This window comes from Astatotilapia calliptera, chromosome 7 (genome assembly GCF_900246225.1).
Source record: "Astatotilapia calliptera chromosome 7, fAstCal1.2, whole genome shotgun sequence".
Classification (NCBI taxonomy): Eukaryota; Metazoa; Chordata; class Actinopteri; order Cichliformes; family Cichlidae; genus Astatotilapia; species Astatotilapia calliptera.
This window is the reverse complement of record NC_039308.1, coordinates 21634756-21658506: the sequence shown is the minus strand read 5'-3', so window position 1 is coordinate 21658506 and position 23751 is coordinate 21634756. Positions and strand designations below refer to the sequence as shown.

The following is a 23751-nucleotide window of genomic DNA, read 5'->3' as shown; positions in this document are numbered from 1 at the left end:
AGCTTTAATCGCTTTTGTTGTCAATTTTCACTACAAACAGTTGTTTCAGAGTCATTTGCAAGTCAGCCATTATTTTTCTCCAGTGCAATACTGTACCGTGTAGTAAAATATAATAATTTGGCTCTAAAATAAGTATGAAAATACAGCGGCTTAGAAACAGTTGCATGAACCTTTGAGTTTTTCCTGCATACAAAAAAATAAATAAATAAATAAACTCAAGCACTTTTCGTGTATTTTCCTGGTAAATAGACTCCAAAGCTACAGGAATACTGCTGTAATTATCATCTGAACAACAGCTCTGAACTTCCTGCTTCCACAGTCATGTGGTCTAGCTGCTAAATCTTCAACACTCATCTCGGTCAAAAACAAATACAATCAAAGCTTAGACTAAAATACGATTTGAAATTTTGCCGTTCATTCACTTTTTTGTGCTCGCCCGCGCAGAAATGAGAAAAATCGACAGCAAATTATTGGATGAAATAAGTATGAAGGGAAAAAGTACCGAAAACTCCCAGCAGCTAAACTTTAAATCAGAATCAGAATCAGAATCAGAATGGGTTTATTGCCAGATGTTGAGGTTTACAACATTAGGAAATTGCTGCGGTGCTTCAGTGCAGACAATAAGAATTAAAGTGCTATGTAGAAAGAAAGATATGTGCATGAGATATACATGAGATATATACATGAGAATAAGAATTAAGAGTGCTACGTAGAAAGATATATACATGAGTGCAGGTGGTGATCAGTGCCAAACATGAAATGATGCAGTGACACAGCGTAGGGTCATGTGTTAGTGGCGGGGACAGTCATGTGGTTATTGTTCATGTGTCCAACAGCAGAGGGGAAGAAACTGTTCTTGTGGCGAGAGGTTCTGGTGCGAATGGACCGGAGCCTCCTGCCTGAGGGGAGCAGGTCAAACAGACTGTGTCCAGGGTGAGAAGGGTCAGCTGAGATCCGGGCTGCACGCCGCAGTGTCCTGGAGGTGTACAGGCCCTGCAAAGATGGGAGTCTGCAGCCAATCACCTTCTCAGCAGAGCGCACAACACGCTGCAGTCTCTGTTTGTCCCTGATAGTGGCTCCAGCGTACCACACGGTGATGGAGGAGGTGAGGATGGACTCGATGATTGCAGTGTAGAACTGCATCATCGTCCGTGTTGGCAGGTTGAATTTCTTCAGCTGCCTCAGGAAGTACATCCTCTGCTGGGCTTTCTTGATGACGGAGGTGATGGTGGGCTCCCACTTCAGGTCCTGGGTGATGGTGGTACCCAGGAAGCGGAATGAGTCCACAGAGGTGATGGGGGTGTCAGTCAGGATGATGGGGGGGAGTGGGGCTGTGTGCTTCCTGAAGTCCACAATAATCTCCACTGTCTTCTGGGCATTCAGCACCAGGTTGTTGTGGCTGCACCAAGACACCAGACGTTCAACCTCCCTCCTGTAGGCAGACTCGTCCCCGTCCGAGATGAGTCCAATAACGGTGGTGTCATCTGCGAACTTGATTAGCTAAAGAGCCGATATAAACAAATTAAAATACAGTGATTTAATTTAAGCAGCTAATTCGCCTGAAATGATCCCACATCTGGGATGCAGACTTCCTCCCAGTTGCAGTTTTACATATATGATCAGTTTTTTTTAACCTTTTTTTTCTAATAGCTCAAAAAACAAAGAATATATATGTGCAAAAAATTCAAAGCTGATCCTTTCCCCTACTTTCACATTAGTATTACTCTCCACACAATAATGAGGATAAAGAATGTGTTACTGTGTCTGTTGCAGTGAGGGAGGGGGTGGTTGCATACTTACAATGAAAATAAATTAGGTCATCCGATTGTTTATATTTGTTTTTGGGGTTTTTTACTAACTTGTTTGTGTTGTTTGTGAATGAATGTGACTGAATTTATTTATTTTTAAGCTAGGCCTCCATAAAACCCAATTCCAGCCTCGCTCCTCTCCTGCTCATGCAGTTAACCGTGGCATCTGAACTGTATAAACATAAACAAAGACTGGTAAATTATTTCACAGGTTAAAACTGAGATGTAGCAAAGGTACATGGAGAATTTTCAGAATGTGAAGGATAAGAGATGACAGGGGGGGGGAAAGATCTTTTTTCTCTTTTCATTTCTTTATGTTATGTTTTTATTTCTGGAGATTCTGTGACCTTGTGGTGTGGCCTAACACCAGATGTCTGTTGCCTAGGAGATGGCTCATATCTCAATGTCACTTATCCCTGAGGAGAGGAGAGGAGAGGAGAGGAGAGGAGAGGAGAGGAGAGGAGAGGAGAGGAGAGGAGAGGAGAGGAGAGGAGAGGAGAGGAGAGGAGAGGAAGAGGGGAGGACCTGCAGTGTGTTTTAAAAAGCTTGTTCTGTCAGGTCAGGTAAGAATTTCTGAGATTTAAAAAAATATATATTTAGGTAGGTGATGCAGCTCGTGTCTGTTTTATAGCCATGCTACACTAAAATAACCACATTATTTATGCATGAGTATATAACCATTAGTGAAATTAAAGCACCAATATTAACAAGCATACTGTGGACTGCACTTGACATGCATAGAATTGACTGAACTAATGAGAGAGACAGACTCTAATACAACCATTCAGCCGTCTATAGTAATGATTAATTTATGACCCCCTACTTTCACTGAGCCCCACCACACACACTGAGCCTCCACCCCACTCTTCCTCCCTCTCACGCTTCTCCTCTCATGCTCTCCCCTGTAACTCTCTCCCCTCAGCGTCTGATGCAATGCGTTACCAACCCAGAGTGCTTTCCTCTCATTCAGACACAAAGAGAGCAGGAGTGTTGGGTTAAGAAAGGAGGGGTTGACGTTTGTGTTGTTGTTGGTGGTGGTGTTGGTGGGAGTGGGGGGTGGGTGGGAGGAGTGGGTTTGGGAATGTTCTCCTGGATGCGCCGATTCCCGCTGTGCCCCAGGGACACATACGAGATAAACACCAGATAAGCCTGACAAAGGCAGCAGCGCCAAGGCGCAGGAGTTGGCACGAAGAGGCAGCATGCCATTGATATTAGCACCAAAGCGCCCCCTGTTGGGGATAAAAAGGCACAGAGTGGAAGTGAAGAGGAGACAAAGGAGGTGGTAACACAGCTGAGGCGGGAGGTCACTGTACGCCTAACTGAGCAATGTCCCCCTCATGGCACGAAAACGCTGATGGCCAGAGATCTGCAGGGGTTTTTAGGACTCACACTGTCAAGTGTGGGGCAACAGTGCAATTGTGGGAACAAGGGATGGTTTCTGTGTGTGTGGAGAATGAGGGAGGGGGGAGGCTGTGTGCTGGAAGTGAGCTGTGGAGATATGTGGCAAGTGCAGGTACAAAATGTACAGACATCTATAAAACACTTGTATTTGTTTGTGTGAGCGTTCAAGTACATTTCTCTCCGTCTCCGTCTCTGTCGTCCCTCGCAGGACTTGTAATAATTCACAGAAAGAACAAGTCAGGATTGGCATAGCAGGGGGGCGTACCAGCTGACAACATATTCAAACAGAGCTGTCGAACTCAAGAGGAATTACATGATGTGCAAAAGTCACACACACGCAAACACAAAAAAAGCACGGCACATGTTCATACGCCGAATGTGTATGAATGTCCACTTACAGTAGGACACACGTAACAGCGTCTTCACACCGCCCTACTGCCCACATATAATTTAATTAATCTCCAATAACGAGATATGTGATCACTGCTAGCTCTACTTACTAAGATGTACTGTTTGCAGTGGGTTGTTGATTTGTTGTATACTTGTACGTCATTTGTATATTGTGCAGTTTTATGGTGCCATCATGGGGTCTACAGAGATAAATTTATAGTTTTGCTAAAATTGGGCATCTTACATTAATATGCAAAAGTCTTGCGCAAACCGTGATTTATTTATATTCTTGTAAAGTGCTCTCCATGCTTTCTTTGGACACTCATTTGACTCATTATCGCTTGAGTTCTTGTACACGGCCATTTCTAGAGGAATGTGTTTTGTTTGTGTTGTTTGCTCGTCAGTCTTTGACTCATGAATCATTTAAGCATAAAACAAACACCTAACGCAAGAACGGAGTCAGAATCAGAATTACGTTTTAACGCCAAGTTTGCCTGGTACAGAACACCGGTACAGAAATAGAATATAGTGTTGAAGAGTGTCTACACATAACCCATTTTGAATTGTATCTATTGTATTATTTGTATTTTAATAGTACATTTGTATTTTTCTATACAAATGAATAGAAAAATACAAATGGGATCCACTTTGTTAGAATACAAAGTGAATCCCAAAGAGCAACTCGCTGGAAACAGGAATAAAAATCCAGCAAAGACCTGACACGGTACTTGAGAAATGCACCTGACCCTTCAGTTGATCCATCTACTGTTCACTTAAGCCTCATCAGAGATGATCGCAATGAAAGGGTGTCTGTCAAGAAGCCACTCTTAAGGAAGGGAAACAGGAAGAAAAGGCTGGCGTTTACCAAATTACACGAGAAATGGATTAAAAATCAGCGGCAACAGGTCTTTTCACATTTTCCAAGATCAAAACTTTTGCACAGTAAATATGGTTTATACTGAAATCCACTCACATGAACTGTCCCTGAAAAATATTTTTTTTTAAATTTACCACATCATTACTTTGTAGTCGCTCTTTTACCAGAACAAATGCAAACGTATAGCATTTGTAAAAAACAGCTGTTACCAGATGTTTCAAATTATTACAAAGTCACACATCAAAGGCCCTGACTGGACTGGAGGATAATAGCATTTGTTGGGGGGTTTCTTGTTTACAGCAAGCCATAACACATCACCAGTATAACACATGACCTCAAAAAAAGAGGAAGAAGAAAATGTTAAGAATCTATTGCCGAAGCTGCATGCCGTTATAGCTGGACTCTTCTGCCCTGAATGCATTACCCCATTGGGGTTAAACAGGCCCTTGGAAAGCAAACATCCCCTCTGAAACAAACCTGTACTACTTCCAAACATTTGAACCAGGGGCAGCAAAAGGTTTGCTACACAGTATCAAAGTATCTGATAGTACGATGGAGCCAAGTTATATGATCGTGGAGCTCAAGCATGGCCATTCATACTTCATTAAAATGATGAACCAATAAAGAAACAATTGAAGGACGAAAATGTTGCTGTTTTTTTTTTCCTTTTTGGTTTTGTTTTTCCAGCTGAAAGTTCTGAAAACAGACATTTCTCTGTTAGTTAGCAAAATCTTTCTGTTTTATAATTACAAGACAGCCTGGCCAATCAGCTACCAGAACGTTTTCTGTAATTTTACACATTTATTTCTTACAATTTAAGCCCAAACAGACTTCTATTATTAATTACAGCAGAATTTATTTATCACATATAAAAATCGAGCAGCATTATTGAAATTGCACTTCTTTTCTTATATTAATGCATCTCAGGGATTAAATGTGTCAATAAACTTCTTTACACTGACAGAAATGGGGGATTTCAGCGCTCTGGCACATGTGAGATCAAAGAGAGCTTTATGTGCACATGATGTACAAAGAGCTTGGCATCCCTGACTTAATGTTTCTATTTCTATTTCATTTATAGTTTTTGTTTTCAATTCACTTTAGTTCATTGTCCCTCAGTTCCTATAAAAGTTACTGCTACTTTAGAGTCTTCCCCCTCCTCCATGCACCTCAGAAGCTGCGCCAGAAACTACTCCTGAGCCAACACAAGCCGCCAGAGCTTCAGTGCTCATTCTAATATGTTATTTATATGCATTTTTAAAAAATATTAGAGGGACGAGCTTGTTATAGAAGTTAAGAGGTTTTATCTTCATATGCACAGTGGAAATATACACAGCAACCTACACTGGGAAAATTGTATTTCGCCGATCTCTCCCTTCACAGAAAAAAATTCTAAAAATTCTAATGAAAATAAAAAATAAATAAACTTTGGAAAAGAAAGTGGAAGTCATACATGTGCAAACAACGAAAAGAGTTCAAAAGACCTGCGTTTGAAAAACTGAGCTGTACCTCAACTTTGTGCAAGTGTGCAAACACATCTGTATAAATCAGTGGAGCAGCAGATAGCAACAGTCACAGTAATACTCAGCAGTCTCATTCAGGAGTCTGATGGCAGTGTCACAAGCATTCACATTCTCTCCATCTTCATAAAATCAGTCAGCGAAAAAATCAAAACATCCACATTCTGAATTATATCTGATTCCTCCATTACTTTATCACCGATACATACAGTACGTTCTACCGGGAGTGCTTTTTGGTACAAAGATGTCACCGTCGCGTCAAGCTTTCTCGCAGTGTTTCACAGATATATGCAATACAAGTGACACACACTCCTCGAGATGTCACGCGGCATGCCTCGCTGAGAGGCTTCCACCTGCTCTAAACAGCTAAACCCAAGTTTGCCTCAGCACATCACAGCAGAGTGCACTCGTGTCAGCAACTTTCTACAGGAAGAGTTTCCTGTGCATTTGTTCCTTTGCGCTACGTTTGAATGACAATGCAATTTACAACTTAACAATGTCCAAATATATTATATAAACGCATGCATGATTTGTGCGTGTGTGTGCTCGTGTGTGTGTTTGCTGCAGCTACGCAATATAAAGCAGATTTCCAAAAGGAGCTGTTTGACAAAGCCACTTATTTATCCACTCAGCGTTTGAGCTCTGCTATGTTAGAAATGTAAAGAATGGTGCCTCCTCACCAGCAGGAAAAGCTGAAGTGGGCCGACCGAGCTGTGTGAGGGAAGTGTAATGGCTGCAGCAACAAGTTGAACTACTGCCATCACACCCACCCCTCTTTTTACTCTGTTTCAGTCTCAGTGACTGTCTCCCACACTGCCTACACAGCGTGATCCACAACCCTTCCCTCACCCTGGGAGCGAGAGAGAGGGGGAGCTGTGAGAACTCAGCTATGCTCTCACCTTCCAACACTGCTCTAGTTTTTAATAGTCTCCCACCATGGGCCAGCTGCTGAAACATCAAGGACAGACGACACTACAAAGTCTGACACAGCTATTCGCACAGCCAAGCTGTGTCACGCTTTGCAAACATGCATTTCTCAGAGTCAAACATACATGAAAGAGGAAAAAAGAAGAAGAAATCCTATTAAAAGTAACCAAATGAGACGTGTGCATGCACTTTTGTGCCAAGTGTTCGACTTACGTGTTGCCTAAAGACTTCTCCTCCAGCTCGTGCGGCTTGAAGAACCATTTTCCAATCCTCACGAACCCCTTATCCGTCAAACATCTGCAGCGATGAGCAAGAGAAGACAAGAGAGTAAGAGAGCCGTCAGTTTTCTCTCATCATCAGCAAGCAAGTGATTGATTAACTGCAACATCTGAATAGCATTGTGCGCTTCAATCAAAGCATCAAGTAACAAATAATATTGTTGTAAAGCTGAAAGAGTTTTTGAGTTTGTAAAAGTGATGTTCAGAATGAACTTTAAGGCAGCTGCATGATAGCGTGCAATTTCAATCATTTTCAGCCGAATAGTTTCACAGTTACAATTATTAAAAAAAAGTTATAATTAGCCAAAAAATGACCTTGCAAAATTTGTATTAGCGTTCTAATCTTCCTGTATTGAGCCATTTTACTTTGGCTCTTTGCTTCTCAGAACTATCTACTATTTTACTTATTACTAGTAATGCTGATATGTAGTTTGCAAGTGCACAGGGGAAGGAAGAGTAATTTTCTGCTAATCTGTTTCCCCAACGTGATTTGCACTTTTGCACATGGCTTGCCAAAACCACTTCTTTCATCTGAACAAAATATGATCACATCAAAGTTCAGTTCAGTCATCACGCTCCCTGTTTGGCTGTGCAACCAGCTCTTTTAGAAGTTTTTGACTCGTCTCTCTGTGCAGGTGCCAGTGAATCCCCCGCTGAAATCTCTGACCTGGGTTAAGGAATTACAGTGATTTCAAGTCCACCTCACTCACCCAGACTCAGCTATCCAAAACTTTCAGTCTCCAGCTGTACCATCTTTGGTGCATTCTGATTAATACATTTTCTCATCTGATCGTGCCTTTCCATTACATATAAGCTATTTCTGAGTTTTACAACAATATTCATAAGGAACAGATTACTATAATGACTGTAGGGTATGTATGTCTCTTTTCTCTTCCTAGATTTATTAATCAATCTGGATGAAACTTGCTACATAAACTGGCTGGGGTACCAGGACCATCAACATCTATACAGCTTTTGGGAATTATATTTATAACACTGACATCCTCACAAATTATGCATAATTTATGTAGTTACTGATCTCAAAATGAACTGTATCAACATTGCATCTGTGTGTATGTTGTTGTTTGTAAATGCATTTTGGCAAACTAATTCTTGACTGAATTGTGTTGTCACGTCACGTCATCGCCATCGCATACAACTGCATGCTAAAATGTAAAATGAGGCCTTGCCTTTTTTTCCTTTAAATGTGGGGAGTTGATATTTTTCTCTCATTTCCCTTAACTCTATCTTGACACCGCTGTGTTACCAGTATCTCAATTTACCTGCAACAGTGACTGCCAAAAGCTGTGCAGGAGAAAAACAGCAGGAAAAACCCCCAAACACACTTTTAGCTTTTTTTTAATCATCTGGCAAACAAATCACTTATGATTACGCTGTACAGAGTGTCGCTATTGCATTTTATTTATGATCATATTTTCTGATCCTGCCCACTGCGTTGTCTTTATTGGAGCCAACCAATACATTCATCTTCCAGTAGATCAAGGGTATGAGGATCATTTATGGTAATAAATAACAATAAAATAGCATCCATCCATTTGAGAGTCGGGATATAAATTTAAATCTATAAATCTGGTGGTTGATGTCACACTTTGATTCTTTATTCAGCAAAACGTCTTTACTGTGATTGGCCGGTTTCCTTGTGACACTCTGTCTCTCATCCCAACTTGACGAGCAGCACAACAGAGTTATTGTAGCATCTTAACTTTTTCATTAACTTTAGCAAAAGTTATATTTCTGTCTTTATGCTATTCAATCCTTTAAATTAAAAAAAAAACTGCTTGTAAAAGAAAAAAACTGAATAGTTTTTGATGACAATAATCATAATTAAAATCAGAGCTATAATATCGGCAGCCTGAGACAGAGGTCAGCTTGATCTGCAGAATATAAAAGAGAAAGTGGAACTGATACCTTTAGTGTTGAAACAGTGAGCTATTTAAGGAGTTAGCTTCAAGGTAATAGGAAGGTTAATTCAGCATGCCCCCTATGATGATCACTGATGCTTCACTTAATAGAGAGCAAATATGTGCTGCTTCATTTAACAGATGGCTCTGACTCAGAAAGGAGAGCTTTGGGTACTTGAGCAAGTGATTCAGCACTCAGTTTATAATTCCATTAAGGTGAAGCTCATGCAGGAAAACTAACACGCTCTGTCACTTTGACTTAAAGTTGTTGTTTTTTATTTGTTTGTTTGGTGACTTTCACAATTCAATTCCCAAAACAGGAAGAAATGCACCCCTATTTTGCATTTAGAAGTCACTGTGTAAATATTTAGGAAATGGGAATCTGAGGACATATTGCACTATTATTTTACCCCTATCGCTTTGTTGTTGCACCTTTGAGCTGGGTGCAAAGGTAATAAAAAAATCTAATCTACATGTGTGTAAAAGGCTGAGCTGGCATGAAGCGACGCTGCTGTGTCAGACGTGAAGCCCTTCTGTGTAAACTCTGGTGGCATTACACCAGCTCGCTGTGGTTCAGCGTAAACAAGCAAAGGCGCCATAAAGCGGGGTCTCCGTGGACACCAGCATGGTGAAATCTCTGTGTTAAACAGGACTGCTCATTATTTGCCTCAACAGGCTACACTTATGGGTGCCACAGTGGAGTTATCCAGCAGTACGCTTGTTGTTAGACACCATTTATTTACATTTGTTTACAGCTCTCGCGGTGGACTGGAGAAAGCGCTGATGGTTTTACCTTTCCAGCAGGTTGTGTATGGCCTTGAACAGAAGGGTTCTGCACTCGTAGGAAAGCCCACACTCCCACAGGCCCTCCTCACCAACTGAAAGAAAAGGAAACAAAGACATTTGTCAAGATTTTTTTTCTTTTTTTTTTTACTCTTTTGTTAATGAAAATTTGTAGTTGTATCAATCAACCAGCCATGGAGCGACATCCACCAATTTCCAGCATGCTTAGCCCTAACCAGTCACAGGCCTAGCTTGCAACTAGCACATCTTTTGCTCATTTGCCTCAGCTCTATCTTGGCACCGCTGTGTTACCCAAATCTCAACTCACCTACAATAGCAACTGCCAACAAGTGTGTAAAACTGCAGTAAACCACCCCCCCACCCCCAACGCACACTTTTAGCCTTCAAACTATTCACTCATGATTACCTTGTACATTATTATTTATTATTTATAGCCATTTTTTCGGATGCTTTGCTCTGCTGTGTCCTTATCAGAACCAGTCAATGCCCTAATCTTCAAATAGATCAACGATATAGAGGTAATATGTTCAATTACGAGCCACATGCTAACATGCTGTTAGTGGGGAAGCTGCTCGCTGTTGATAATAACAAACCCAATCAGACACTTAAAATCACCCTCATCTGACTGATCTGGACATTATAAAGAAGCTAATAAAGACAAAGTACAATAAAGCAAAGTGATTAAAGCTACCCAGAGCCTCAGTATGAGCATCAAAGCTGGTGAAGCTATAAACATAGTGAGAGATTATGTACACTTGACACTTGTTTTGTTATCTAAATCTGTTGCACCTCTATTTGCTCGATGTAAGGTAAAATCTCTCAAGCAAAGGCGCGTGAGCAGCAACCCATTTTCAGTTCATTTCTTTTTCCAGTAGCAGACTACTTAACTGTATATAAATGTATTCAGTTGTGTAAGTGAATAAGTTTTGCAGTTACAGGCGTATGCATGGAAAAAATCAGAATTTGGTTTGTATATGCTGTCAGTCATAGTCATTAGAAAGAAAAATCAGTATGAGGAGGTCACACAAAAGATCCGAAACTGGAATCAGCCAAGAAAATTGTGATGTGGCAGCCGTGAATCGGTGCATCTCTAATGAGAAAGTATTACATTACTGTTATCTCAGTAAGTAACGTCATTCACTGTGACAGTAGGACATCTGCACACGCCACCTTGACAATAATAAACAGCACATGGTCAACACGTTAATGAAATTTTGTTTATGGATAACTCTGTCAAAACATGCTGCATGTGCTGATGAGATAATTTACACATCATATTTAAAATCAAGATGATGCCCGTGTGTGTGTGTGTGTGTGTGTGTGTGTGTGTGTGTGTGTGTGTGTGTGTGTGTGTGTGTGTGTGTGAAGACAGAGAGTTTCCTCGGCTGTACAGCTGTCACATTGGCTGCAACGACGGCCCAGTCAAACCCCATGCAGTTGTCAGCCCCTGTTAGCCTGAGAGTGAGAGCATGCCTGTATCTATAAAGGCTGACACACAGGCTTCACCCTGCTCAGGTTTTTACATGAATAAAGAGTTTTAACTCAATTCACTTTTCCTTTAAAAACATGTCTGAAGACAAATTAAATCAAGTTTGTCTAAGCAGTTGGGTCTGCAGTATGCTGTGAACAATCCTTCTGCCTCCTGATTTCTTTACCCCCCACTCCGGCTCCCACCCAAAACCTACCCTGGCACCAACCCCCACTGCCTTCCTCCCAAAAAAAAAAAAAAAAAAAAAAAAAAAAAAAGGAGACACACTCTCACACACACACTGACAAATGCACACACAGCGGCCAGTTAACAGTGTTTCTCTTTGTTCTTTGCCATATACCTGCAGGGCTGCTGGAAGAACTGGAGGATTGTGGGTGGGTGTTGTGTTTGCTTATAGGGTGGTGGCAAACAAACCAAGCATCACAGAAATACACAAGGAAAAAAAAAAAAGGAATGAGAGACAGAAGCAGAGGCAGATCGCCGGGGGGATGGGTGGCACAAACCCCAGAAGAGGTTTCCTCTTTCTCTCCTCTGTCTCCTTTTTATCTCCTCCCTGATTTTCTCTTTCTTTCTTTTTTCGCCGTGTCTGTCTTTCTCCATTTCTGTTGCTTTGTTGATATTTCCCTCCTATTTTTTTCTTCTTCTTCTTCTCCATACCAGAGTGAATGAAATTTCCTTACTCGCCAGAATTACCCTGTAACCATGGAAACGCTGGCGGTGAGAGCATGGCGCCCTGGCATTCAATTTCAACACTGGTCCCTCCCACCCCTCACCCCTCCTCCTCCTCCTTCTCCTCCTTTTCTCTGTTCTATTGCTTCCAACACCCCTCCACCGTGCCCCCGCGTCCCCCCCACCCTTTCCGCCCTCCCACCCACCCACCCCTCATTTACTCCTGCTTCAGGGCTCAGACAGGAAGCTCGCTCATGCCAGCTCTTCTACAGAGGAGAGAGAGAGAGCGAACACCATGAGCAGAATGCCAAGTCTCCACAAAATCCAGCTCATTAGCTCTCACTGTCTCTATATCTCCCCTTCTCTCTCCCGCTATTAAAAATCCCACAATTTTTTTACCTTCCCAAACTCTGGCAGTCCTGTACAACCCATCTTCATTTACTCTCCTCATGACCAGCTCCATAACACGCTCCTGACCCCTATTACTCCAGAACTATGTCACAGACTCCTCAGCCTCACATTTTCCAGCACTTCCACCCAAAAGTCAACAAACTGAGCCACCATCTAAAAGGAAACATTGCCACATTCGCTCCCCTAATGCATGTAATTTTGTAGCTAATAAAAGAGAAGAACGTGTGTAGCAAATCCCAACGGTAGCACCAGAGTACGCTTTAGATGCCAGAAAACACGCGATTCACACTGGACGCTCACGTTTATAGTGTAGTTGTCAAAGAGCCAGCTCACTGCGCCATATCAACACGAGGTGTGACAAATCACTGTTGCAGGGAAACAAGGTCAGGCATCCACACAAGCACGTGCACGCGCTATTAGTGTAAATATAGAAAAAATGGAGTGTGAAATAAACTAGCAGTGATATCAAAAAGGGGATGAAGAAAATACCATGAAACTGTCATTTCACCAACAGTCGGCTGATGACCATCACTACCTTTCCACTTTTAACTGCCTGTTTTATTGGAGGAGCAACACGGAAGGCCTGATGAAGAAGCACACTGTCAACGCTAAATGCACAGCTAAGTGCAATACAGCTTTACAGCATCATGATCAATCATTCATACCATCCCGAGCTACAGGGAACTGCATCACGCCTGAAAGATTTTAAAGGAGCTGGGTGCAATCGACCTCGGTCTCCATTAGATTAAACTGACTCATCAGTTTTTGTTTTACTAGGTCTGACTAATTAGCACTCAGTTTTTAAAGAAGCAGATGCAATTAAAAGCTGTTTTCACATTGATTTACATCTTACACTCACTTCAAATTTATGTCGAAGTTGAAAGACAGTAAAGAAAAATGAGGGGAAACAACTGCAAAAAAAGAGTGTGTGTGCAATCTACCTAAGTAAACAGCAATAATTGAAATGATATGTTTAATGATATGATATATCATGCATGCTTCAGGATCTCTTCCTTTTTCATTACGATGCAACCTTACAATAATAGAGAGAAAACCCCAACAATCAGATGACCCTCTATGAGCAAGCACTTGGTGACAGTGGAAGGAAAAACTCATTTTAACAGGAAGAAACCTCAGGGAGGGGCAACCATCAGCCGAGGGGGAAAGGAGGGAGACGAGACTAAGGCTGTGTGAGAGGAACAACGAGAAAGTATTTTTGCCAGAATCAAGGCTGACTTTTTTAAACCCTTAAATTCCAATGATGACGAACTGTAAGCTCCAATATAACGACATTCCCTAAACACTTCACCCGCAGATATCATACAACGTGAACAGCATAGCCAAAGTACAAGAACTGCCCATTTAAAGAAATGTAAACTCAACGCCACTGTTCATTTGGTCCCTAGCAACAGACGTGCCAAGTGTGAAGTAGAAAAGTGAAGAGCACATAAACAAACAGCGATTCCTTCTTTTGTTAGTGCGATAAGAGATGAAAAATGGGAGTAAATTCTAACATCTGAGAAACTGGAGGAAAAAGTCAAAAATAAAAATCATGTGGAAAAATTACGCAATTAGCAAAGCAGCTGCTGTTAATCATGGCAATCAGTTGCTCAACTAATATCTTTATGAGCGCGTGCGTGGGTGCAAGTCTTTGTGTACATGCGTGTAACGTTAGGTAACATCCTCACAAATGCATGTTTATTTCACGCGGCCTTGCCACCCTCAATCCTCGTGCCACAATGCTCTTAACTGCTGCGCCACGTCAAACACAAACAAGCAGTGATGGAACTGGGTCGCCACTACCACTCTGAAAACTTCTCCCTCTCTTTTTCTCCATTCCACCCTCCGCATCTAACCCCAGCTTTCCACCTCCATCTGTCCATCAGTCCCTCTTTTTTTCGCTTTGTGTGCTCTCTCTCTCTCTCGCCTTCTCTTTCAGCTCCTCAGACTGTGTTGCCCTGGCACCACTAGAGGGACTGACCGCTCACTATAACTCTGAGCTAATAAACACAAAGACGGTATTGATCCGAAGTCTAGCAGTGACATCACGCTGCCTTTCATACGGTGACCTTTTTCCACGCTTGAAAAAGTAACACGTTACTGTAATCACATTACATTTTGTCTGCAATCTTTCAAATACTGTGGGTAAAGCACATTATGGTTAATACTGAGCTCTTTAATGATCCCTCATGCTTTGTGAAAAAACCATGTGAGCAACTCCGTGGCAAAGATGGGGCTAAAAATGGCAGAGCAATCTACAACTTTCTAAGGTTTGGAAATATGCTGTATAATTCAAATGTATTGTGCAAAGGGACCGAGAACGTGAAGGTTAAAGTGAAGAATGCTGGATACGCCCTTATTAGTATAGGGATTTGTGCTGATATGTAGACATAATTATTAGCACAAATGTCACTTGGCAATTATGTAACAATGCGTCTCGTGACGATGCAAAAGTAATGTAACGAGAAGTGTGGCAGATGACTTCCTCCAGCTGAATTACTTCATGAAAAGAAACAAAAGGTGAGGTCTAATACATGACTTTCTTAAGCATTGTTGTTTCTCCCCCTCCTGCTCTCTGTCTCGTTTTGGATCAATAGCACCAGCAGTTCTGCTGTCCACCGGTGTCTGTGCCGTGCGCACACTATGAGCTCTCACTGGGCAGCGCGTGTGTGTGTGTGTGTTTATGTGTGCAATTTCACACAAACCCCGCTGCCACTTTACTAATTAGCTGGCCCGCTGCATGTCTGAGCAGAGGTTGGTCTCTGTTTACTCTGTGTGTATGTGTGCAAGCATCTATGTGTGTGAGTCTGCAATGCTTGGGTATGCATGGCAACACAGTGTGTGTTTTCATTAATATGAAAGAAAAGAAACATTACAAGGCTGCACAGATGGGGAGAAAGTGAAACAGAAGAAGACGTGGCAAAGAGAGAAAAAGGGAGGAGGACGATAACGACACATCTCAGGAGAGGATAACAAATCTGCAAATGCGGGTTGGGGATGGAGGCAGTTTTCATAATTATCCCCCAAAAAATCTTTTATAACTGTTCCCATATTTACTGAGTTTTTTTTTAATCACAGAGTAAAAACTTATAACTGTTTTACTACTCTTTTTGTAACTATTTAAACATTTTTATTAAAAGAAATAATTTGAACTTTAACTGAACTTCACCCATTCAGTGGACACTTCATTAGGTACAACTTTATTAGGTTTAACTGCTTATTAAGGCAAATACTTAATCAGCCAGTTACACGGCAGCAACACGGCACTTTTAGGCATGTAGACACGATGTCCTAATGACCTGCTGAAGGTCAAGGTGAGCATCAGAATGGGGAAGAAAGATTATTCAAGTGACTTTTAATTAGGTAATATTTGTTGGAGCCTGTCAGGCTGGTGTGGATATTTCAGAACTGCTCATTTTCCCACACAACCATCTCTTGAGTTTACAGAGAATGGACCAAAGTAGAGGAAATATCCAGTGGGTGGCAGCTTTTGGACAAAAACGCCGCGTTGATGGCTTGATGCCAGAGGTCACAGGATAATGACCAGACTGCATCGAGCTGATAGGAAGGTAACAGTAACTCCAATAACCACTTGCTACAAGGGATGTAGAAAAGCATACAATGTGTTGAATGTCAAAGCAGATGTTAGGAAACTGAAGCTACAATTCACACAGGCTCTTCGAAATTAGACAATAGAAGATTGTAAAAATATTGCTGAATCTCACGAGCCTTGAGTTTTGCTGTGACATTCAGATAGCAGGGTCAGAGTTTGGTATAAACAACATGAAAGCATGGATCCTTTTACGACCACAGCGTACCCTTCCAGCAGGATAAGGTTACCAAAAGACTAAGAATACTCAGAGTTGCATATAGCTGTAATTGAACACAGACAACATCTACAGCGTGTATGTAAATGTGCTGATGTCATGAAATGCTCACAGTACAGTTTACGACAATGCCTGGCAGTCACACACAAGAATAAGCGCTAACGCTTGATGAGGTCTAAAGATGTCACCCAGGAAAATTAAAAGGCTGTGAAAGCGGCCCATTTCAACATGCCTGCAGTGATCTTTTAGATCAGCACAAACACAAAGTTCAATTCTTTTTTATTCATGTATTGATCGGCACATTTAGCCCATGACGCTATCCCACTTCAATTTATTTTTCTCCCCTCTCCACATAAAGGGGAATATTCCAGCTAATAATGTGTGAGTTTGTGATATGACGCAGCAAACTTCTATCTTTTATATTTCTTATTTAATACTCACACAGACATCATAACAATAAAAAACAACAGTGTGCAGGGAGAAGCCAGATGCCCACAGGGGATTACTAACAGCGCTTTCCAGTACAGTAACAGTAGTTTGCTGTCTGTTTGCTGGCTGGCGAAATGGCACTGCTGCAGCATGAGCCAGAGTTTATGCAGCTTATACCCTAAGTATAGTCATAAACAAAGAAAGAGAACTGTCCATCACTGTTCTCCTCTTTTGGTCCACACTGCCAGAACGTGTGTTTTTTCTTAAGCTGGAGATGAAAACACAGTTCTTAATTTGTCAGTTAGGAGGTCACATCTGAGGCATCCAAACCTGCTACAGCTCACAGGTGAGGCGAAGCGAGAACCTGTTGCAGTATTGGAAACTTCTCTTGTTTGACTTTAGACATACTGGAATTTTTCTTGGGAGCAATTAGCATTGCTAATTCTTGGATAATTAAAATATTAAAGGGCCTTTTTTTTCCTCCACAGCTTGTCTGTTTTACATGGTCATTTTTCCCCCCTGCATGAGTTTGACATGGTGTGGCTGTCTTATGTAACAGCAGCTAGTTCTCTTCTCCGGCCTACTCTTTCTGGTTGTAGGTGTGCAAATGTGTTAAAATTAGCTGTACAATTTAGGTAGAAAGGAATCCTGCGTGCATTGCCTGGATAACTGGCTGAAAAGCAGTGCTATTTTTTTCACTGTCTTCAGTGACTACATGATGTGAATGACACACGAGAATAAGATGAGAGGAAATCAGTTAAACAAGCAGCAGCTGACATTAGTGGCACAAAGGCTCGGCGTCGTACGGTGCTTTCTTTTTATCCTTGTAATACTCACATTGGTGCTTTACTGTGAGATTTACACATTTTAAAAGTTATTATGTAATATGCTTGTAGGATCACAAGCTTCAAATCCAGCAGAGGTTGTTTAGATGTGAGGTAACAAACACAACAAGGATTTCTGAAATTAAAAGAAACTTGGTTTCTGTGCTTGCTGCTTGTTTGCAGTTGGGGTGCTTTAGAGATCAACACCAGGTTTCTACATTCATTCATACAGCTCACTATGTAACATTAAATTTTGTATCAACACACGCACAAAAAAGGAACATATTTCCTTTTCACCTGATTTCAGCTTCATACTGTGCCCTCAATCCCTCACACACTCTCATGATCCAGTGACACCGTTCTCCTAAACCCGTTACCGACACCTGTCACTTCAACGCAACGGACCAGATCTCTAAAACACCCCGCTAACAATGCAGGATTCAGAAGGCGGTAAACAGGAAACACTGTGGGCTTTTGAATTTTACAGCTTGCAAATTGTTTACAACCTTTAAACTGCTGGCACAATGACTTCTGTTTCCCTTAATCCACCCTGGACAGTTTAGATTTACAACTTCTGGTTAAAGATTTAATTGTCAACTGTGCGCTTATCATCATATTTCACTGAATACTGATTGTTTCCCATGAACCTTCAGGTGAAAATAAATTTTAACATAGTATACGACCTGAGGAGAAACACCTTTAGGAAACAGACAAAAAGAAAAGGAATGTACACATGGAAGGCACTCAGACCCAGGAGGTTCAGAGAGAGAGCGAGGGGGCAGCAGTGACAGCTAGGAGGAGGAGGAGGCTCTGAGAGAGTGAGGGGATGAGGAGATGGGGGAGAGAGAGATCTGGAATCAATTAGGTGACTGAGCTGAAGTTGCTTGCATAGCTGTGGTGGGGAGTCAGGCGGAGGGGAAAGAGAAGGGACCAGGGTGTGAGTGTTGTGCCATGAGTGAATGTGTCTATATAAACACAAGCTCAGTGCAGTATGCGCCCGCTCGTTTTGATTGGACGGCATATCTAACTATGCGTGTGAGCCTTTTTACCTGCTAGCCCTGACATCATCTCTTTAACCAGTAAAGTCAAGCCGCAGTAAAGCCCCTCGTCCGCTGAGCGCTCCGGAGCTAAGGTCAGAGTGGGTCACAAGAACGGATGGCTGGCACAGACCCAGGCCATGTCAACACAGCAGCTCTCACTATTCCCTTATGCAACTTCCCCTCGTTACTTCTGCGTGCACCAGATTCACACAGTGTATTCCTGCGCTGGCTCTGACACTGGGGGAATTTGACTCGACAAAGGAGGGAAAAAAACAGCAACACTGTGAACTTTGTAGTCCGTGTTGTTAAAGAAAAAAAAAAGAAAAGCCACGGTTTGTGAATGGTTAAACATATGCAGAGGATAAAGTGAAGTCACAACCTCAAGTAACGCCAATTGAGGTTTATTCACATGATTTCAAAAGCATGTTGTGCAGCGTCACTGATGGCCGGATGTGAACCCTCTGAACGAGAAAAAAAAAGAAAATCTTTCTTAAGATTATTTTGCAAACCTTGGATCAAGGATAAAATGTCTTTTTTTATTTTTTAGGAATTTGGAGGAAAGGATTGCAAACTGTGACTCAGACATAATCACTTATATAATCATTACAAAATATGTATAAAAAAGTATGCCTTTTCTACTACACTAAACTAAAATAAAGCAAATCCTCACAATCACATATACTATAAACTTTTTCTGTCAATAAAAGCAAAATAAATTAAAAAAACACACTAGCGCTGTTTAAATTGGTCAAAAAGAGCCTAAGCTAGGTTGTTTGAACTTGGAGTATGATATGTATTACAGTATTAATATTTTCAAAATGTTACACAGCTACAGGTCAGCGTCTGGGGTGTTGGGATATGAAGTGCTTGTGTACATTAGGTCAGGAATAGATGGTGAAATGTTACAACTGCGGACTGAAGAGGGCTCGGAGAGCCTGGAGCACCTCCGCTGGCAAGCAAAAGGCATATTGATGAGAAGAAGAAAAGTTCAGAGAGCAGAAAGTAAGAAATGAAAGCACAAAATGTGAGGGTTACTGTGTGTGTGTTTGTTTGTTTGAAGGTTCAAAGTAGACAGTCAAGAAAGTCTGAGTGAAAATTCTCTGAGAAGTCAGCCTCAGTGTGAGCGGCACATTTTATATACTCAACAGGGGGCATGTCGGAAATGGGAAAGAAAAATAATATTAACAGAAACACAAAGAACATCTTTAAATTCACAAACTGCAACCGTACGCTAAAACTGAAAGACGCCAGCTGCTGCAGCTCAGATTTTCTCATCAGCTCAACAAAACAGACTCCAACACATCACTCATTCAAAGTTAACCGGCGATCGGTTTCTTATGCATGTTTCTACATTTGTCGGCTTCTTGACTTTTTTTTTTTTTCATTTATTTTTAATTCAGTAAACAAATGTGGCGCATACTGTAAGCTTCTTGATTTATTTATCATCTCACCAGTCAGCCTGGCGCTAATTTGAAGCGATGCTGTGCATGATTCTGCAGCTTTTAATCGGGAAGAGCTTGTCGACACCATAATTTATAATTTACGGGATATTTACCGTATTAATGTAGAGTCAATGGTGCAATCAGAGTGACTGAAGAGGACTAAGCCCAGGCTATTATGTCAACAAAAAGAACAATATAAGATTTATCACTTTATCTCTAATATAACCTGCTAGAAAAAAAATTGGGGTGTAGATGTGCGTTTATAGGTTTAGTGCGTTTGTTGGTATAGAGGACAGAATCAGGGGAAAAGACTGAAACACAGGCAGGAAATAGGAGATACGGAGCTGAAAAAAAAGCGCGGTATGTAAAATGCACTTGTGTTGGTGTGTGCATACACACGCTGGCCTCTTGCCAACCCTGACAATCAAAAAAAAGAAAAAAGAGCCAAGTCTGCAGAGAAAAGCCAACAGATTTATCCCACACCCTTATGTAATTTGACAGTCACTTAGTTCTCTCAAACCAGTACAACACACACACACAAATCAACGGTACACACTAATCTTTTGATGTCTAGGATGCAGACGATGGATGGATGGATGGATGCTAAGCACTAAGTGTCAAGTGTTGTCCCATAAGTCAGTGGGAAATATATAAATGAATGAACGGGATGTGGCGTCTCAACTATTTGTCACGCGCTGCAGTGAAAACACATTTTGTCTCTGTGGACACACATAATGACAATTAGCCTGTTAGGTTTTAGCACAGAATTAAAAGCAAAAAAATAATAATGGAATTGAAAATGAATCAAATCAGCGCGCGTCAGTGTCTCTGCTGAACCGCATTAAACGGCTATTAATCAAGACAGATAAACGCCTCAAACGTCTGGATTATTCCTGTATTGACTCACGGATCTTTCATCTGCATTTCTCTAAACCTGAATGTTTACCATCAAAACTGGCCTGTTTGAGTTAGCACTTTTACACGATGTCTCTTGCATTCCTTTAGATATCCTACTGCATAAAGAGCAACGCACGGTAACTCAAGAAACTGTGTATTCAAATGAGAGGTGTTTGTACACGTAGCTCACTGTGAAGTCTTTACTCAGGGATAATTATTAGCCAAGCATATTATTACACTAATGTGTATTCCCTTCACAATTTCAAGTTTATGGACTTCAGACTGCTGCATGAATAAACTGTCAATCATCTCATCCATGCTTGCCGTCTAATGCATCCTCTAAGAATTAATCCTATTTGGCTGAATACACAGGAAGCAATAGCAACTCTTTCTATCAGCAGGCAGAGCTGAATGCGGTGTTGATGCCTCATATTTACAGTTTGCTCTTCATATAAGCAGATGCTGATGAGCTATTGCACTGTTGGTCTGTGTGACTGTAGCGTTTACACCTAGATTTATGCCTGCTAGCATTAAATAAAAGCATATAAATGCATAAAAGATACACAGTTCCACAAAAAAAGATTAAATTAAATACCGACATGAGAAGTGGACAGGGCAGAGTGTTAAAGGGGCTGCTTATCATGTTCAGCCTTCAAAGAATTATGACCTTCCTTTGTGGTTGCTCTCAGCTTTACAAAGCTGAAGCTGCACAAAGCTGCAGAAGCTTTCTGTTCATTGCTTGGCGTGAAGTGGGCATGGATGTTGGACTGACAGGTCCTGAAGGTTACAAAGACAGTCGAATATATCCCCCTGCAACATCGTGTCAGAGAGCGAGTAGTATTCTGGCAGGTTCAGTGTCCAGAAAACCAATAAATAAATACCTAAAAAAACAACAAGTTAAAGGTTTGATAATAAATACATATTCAGCTCCTCAACAGAAAGCCTGCAGCAGTAATTGAAAAGCACACAACCAGATTACTAAAAAGCAGAGAGGCAAAAGTTTTGAAAGGCCTTTGAAAGTGGTTTCATTTTTTGCCTGTGCAAGACTCCACCCTCCACCACCCACCTCGCCCAGCTGCCACTGTTGTTGAGCTCCCATAATTTATTTATTTAGGTTATTAATTGTGGTGTCAATGGGAAAAGTTGTGGCAGCTCAAATACAGACAAACAAAGGTAGACTTCGAGTCTCCACACCTCTACTACCACATTTACTTGCTTAATTAAGTTTCTTCTTCTTCTTCTGCTAACCAACTAATCTTTGATAGCTGCCCCTGACGGCGAAGCATGCCTGCGCCTGTCCGTGCTTGTTTTAATCCACGCAATTAGGAGAAGGTGAGCTCGCTTTGGGCTCACAGGTTATGGTGTAAAAACCACACACAGCCTGTTCACACCATATCGGGGAAAAAGATATTGGCAAACAATCAAAAACAATTTGTCTGATGTCCACGGTTTCGCAGGAAGTGTTTGTGAAGTGGGACGCTGGAGAGTGACTGCAGCTGAAGGGGTATTTGTTTGTTGTCAGTAATGCCTTCTCAAGTGCATGAGGTCTGATATTTTGAGAGTTGCTCAGGTAGAGGGGAAGCACTGCCTTTTGATCCCCATTCATCCAGGGTGTATCTGCAGACTGTCAAAGTAATGTGTCAAGCGTCGAGCAGCTAGTTGTGCTGGGATTTGTATGAGTCAAGCATCGGTGCTACAGTAAAGAAAACAGTTTATCTTTTTGTTTTTTTGAGACGGCTGAGGATTAAACAGAAGTAGACTTTGAGTAATGTAGGCATAGTATCATGCAAGCAAGTGTTCATTTATAATGACTTAGTCTGGTGCACGGAAAATAAAGTGTGACAAGCATTTTAACTGATGCCTATTAAAATGAAACGCCGGCAGATTAAAATATAAGAGCATTTAATCTTTAGCACTCGCCAGAGTGGAGAAGGTAGCGATGTAAGAGGGACCATTTCTGTGTGTTGACCCTCAAGTTAAGCCACAGACACTTGAGCACCTCATTAGAAGTGAATGGGCTTCGAGGTGGGAGGCAGGGCAGCCATGGAGAGGCTCAGCGGGCCTCCACAGAGTTTCCTAACTGCCACTAGAGGGGAGGCGAGAGAGACAGAGACCGAAGCGCTGTCTCTTTCTCTCGAGGATGTTGGAGAAATGGACTGCTCCTCCTCCCTTTCCAGGGAGCATTCATTGCAGTATTTGTGCTGGTCCCTGTCTGGTCCACAGAGTTTAGGAACTTATGAGGAAATATTTCAGTGAAGTATTTTAAAGTACTCTCAGAGATCAATAGTTAGATGGTAAAAAAACAGCCCATCAGCAAATATGCCTGGTCTCTGAGATCATCACACCACTATTCATCAAACTGAATTAAACATCTCAGTGGAGCCACACGAGGGCTGCAGGGACAGAGATGCTCAAATGGGAGCCATCAGTTTACTCTAATGAGTGTCGGATACACAGGAATCAAGTCTTTATTCAGTTTTAACCATTTTCTTGCCTTCATTGCCAGGCACTGAGACGCCACCACTTATCAGCTATCTTAAGAACAGCAGCTTAATTTAGAGTTTGTTAAATATATATTGCAAGAAAAAATGACAGCATTTAATCAATAGCTTTCAAAGTGGATGTGGTTCATCATGGACATCGTCGCACTAAAATTACTGCAACCGTCAACTTTGCCTGAAACGGTTGTTCCAAAGACACCCATCTTTGAAATTACCGACCAAGTCCACGACCATTCGCCGTCAGCTCCCGCTGTCTTTACACAGATTTCGGTGATTCAAGATGATAATAAAAAGG

General features: G+C 41.5%; 1 protein-coding gene across 8 annotated transcripts in view; it reads right to left on the bottom strand.

Moving 5' to 3' along the window:
• Positions 1-23751, bottom strand: part of LOC113025707 (mediator complex subunit 13L) — a 90043-nt gene that overhangs the window by 23901 nt on the left and 42391 nt on the right. For all 8 annotated transcript variants that reach the window (XM_026173781.1, XM_026173782.1, XM_026173776.1 and 5 more), the window contains 2 exons: positions 9917-10001; positions 7137-7220 (listed from right to left, as the gene is read on the bottom strand). In XM_026173781.1, coding sequence (XP_026029566.1) covers positions 7137-7220; positions 9917-10001 — 169 coding nt within the window. The remainder of the gene's footprint in view (positions 1-7136; positions 7221-9916; positions 10002-23751) is intronic.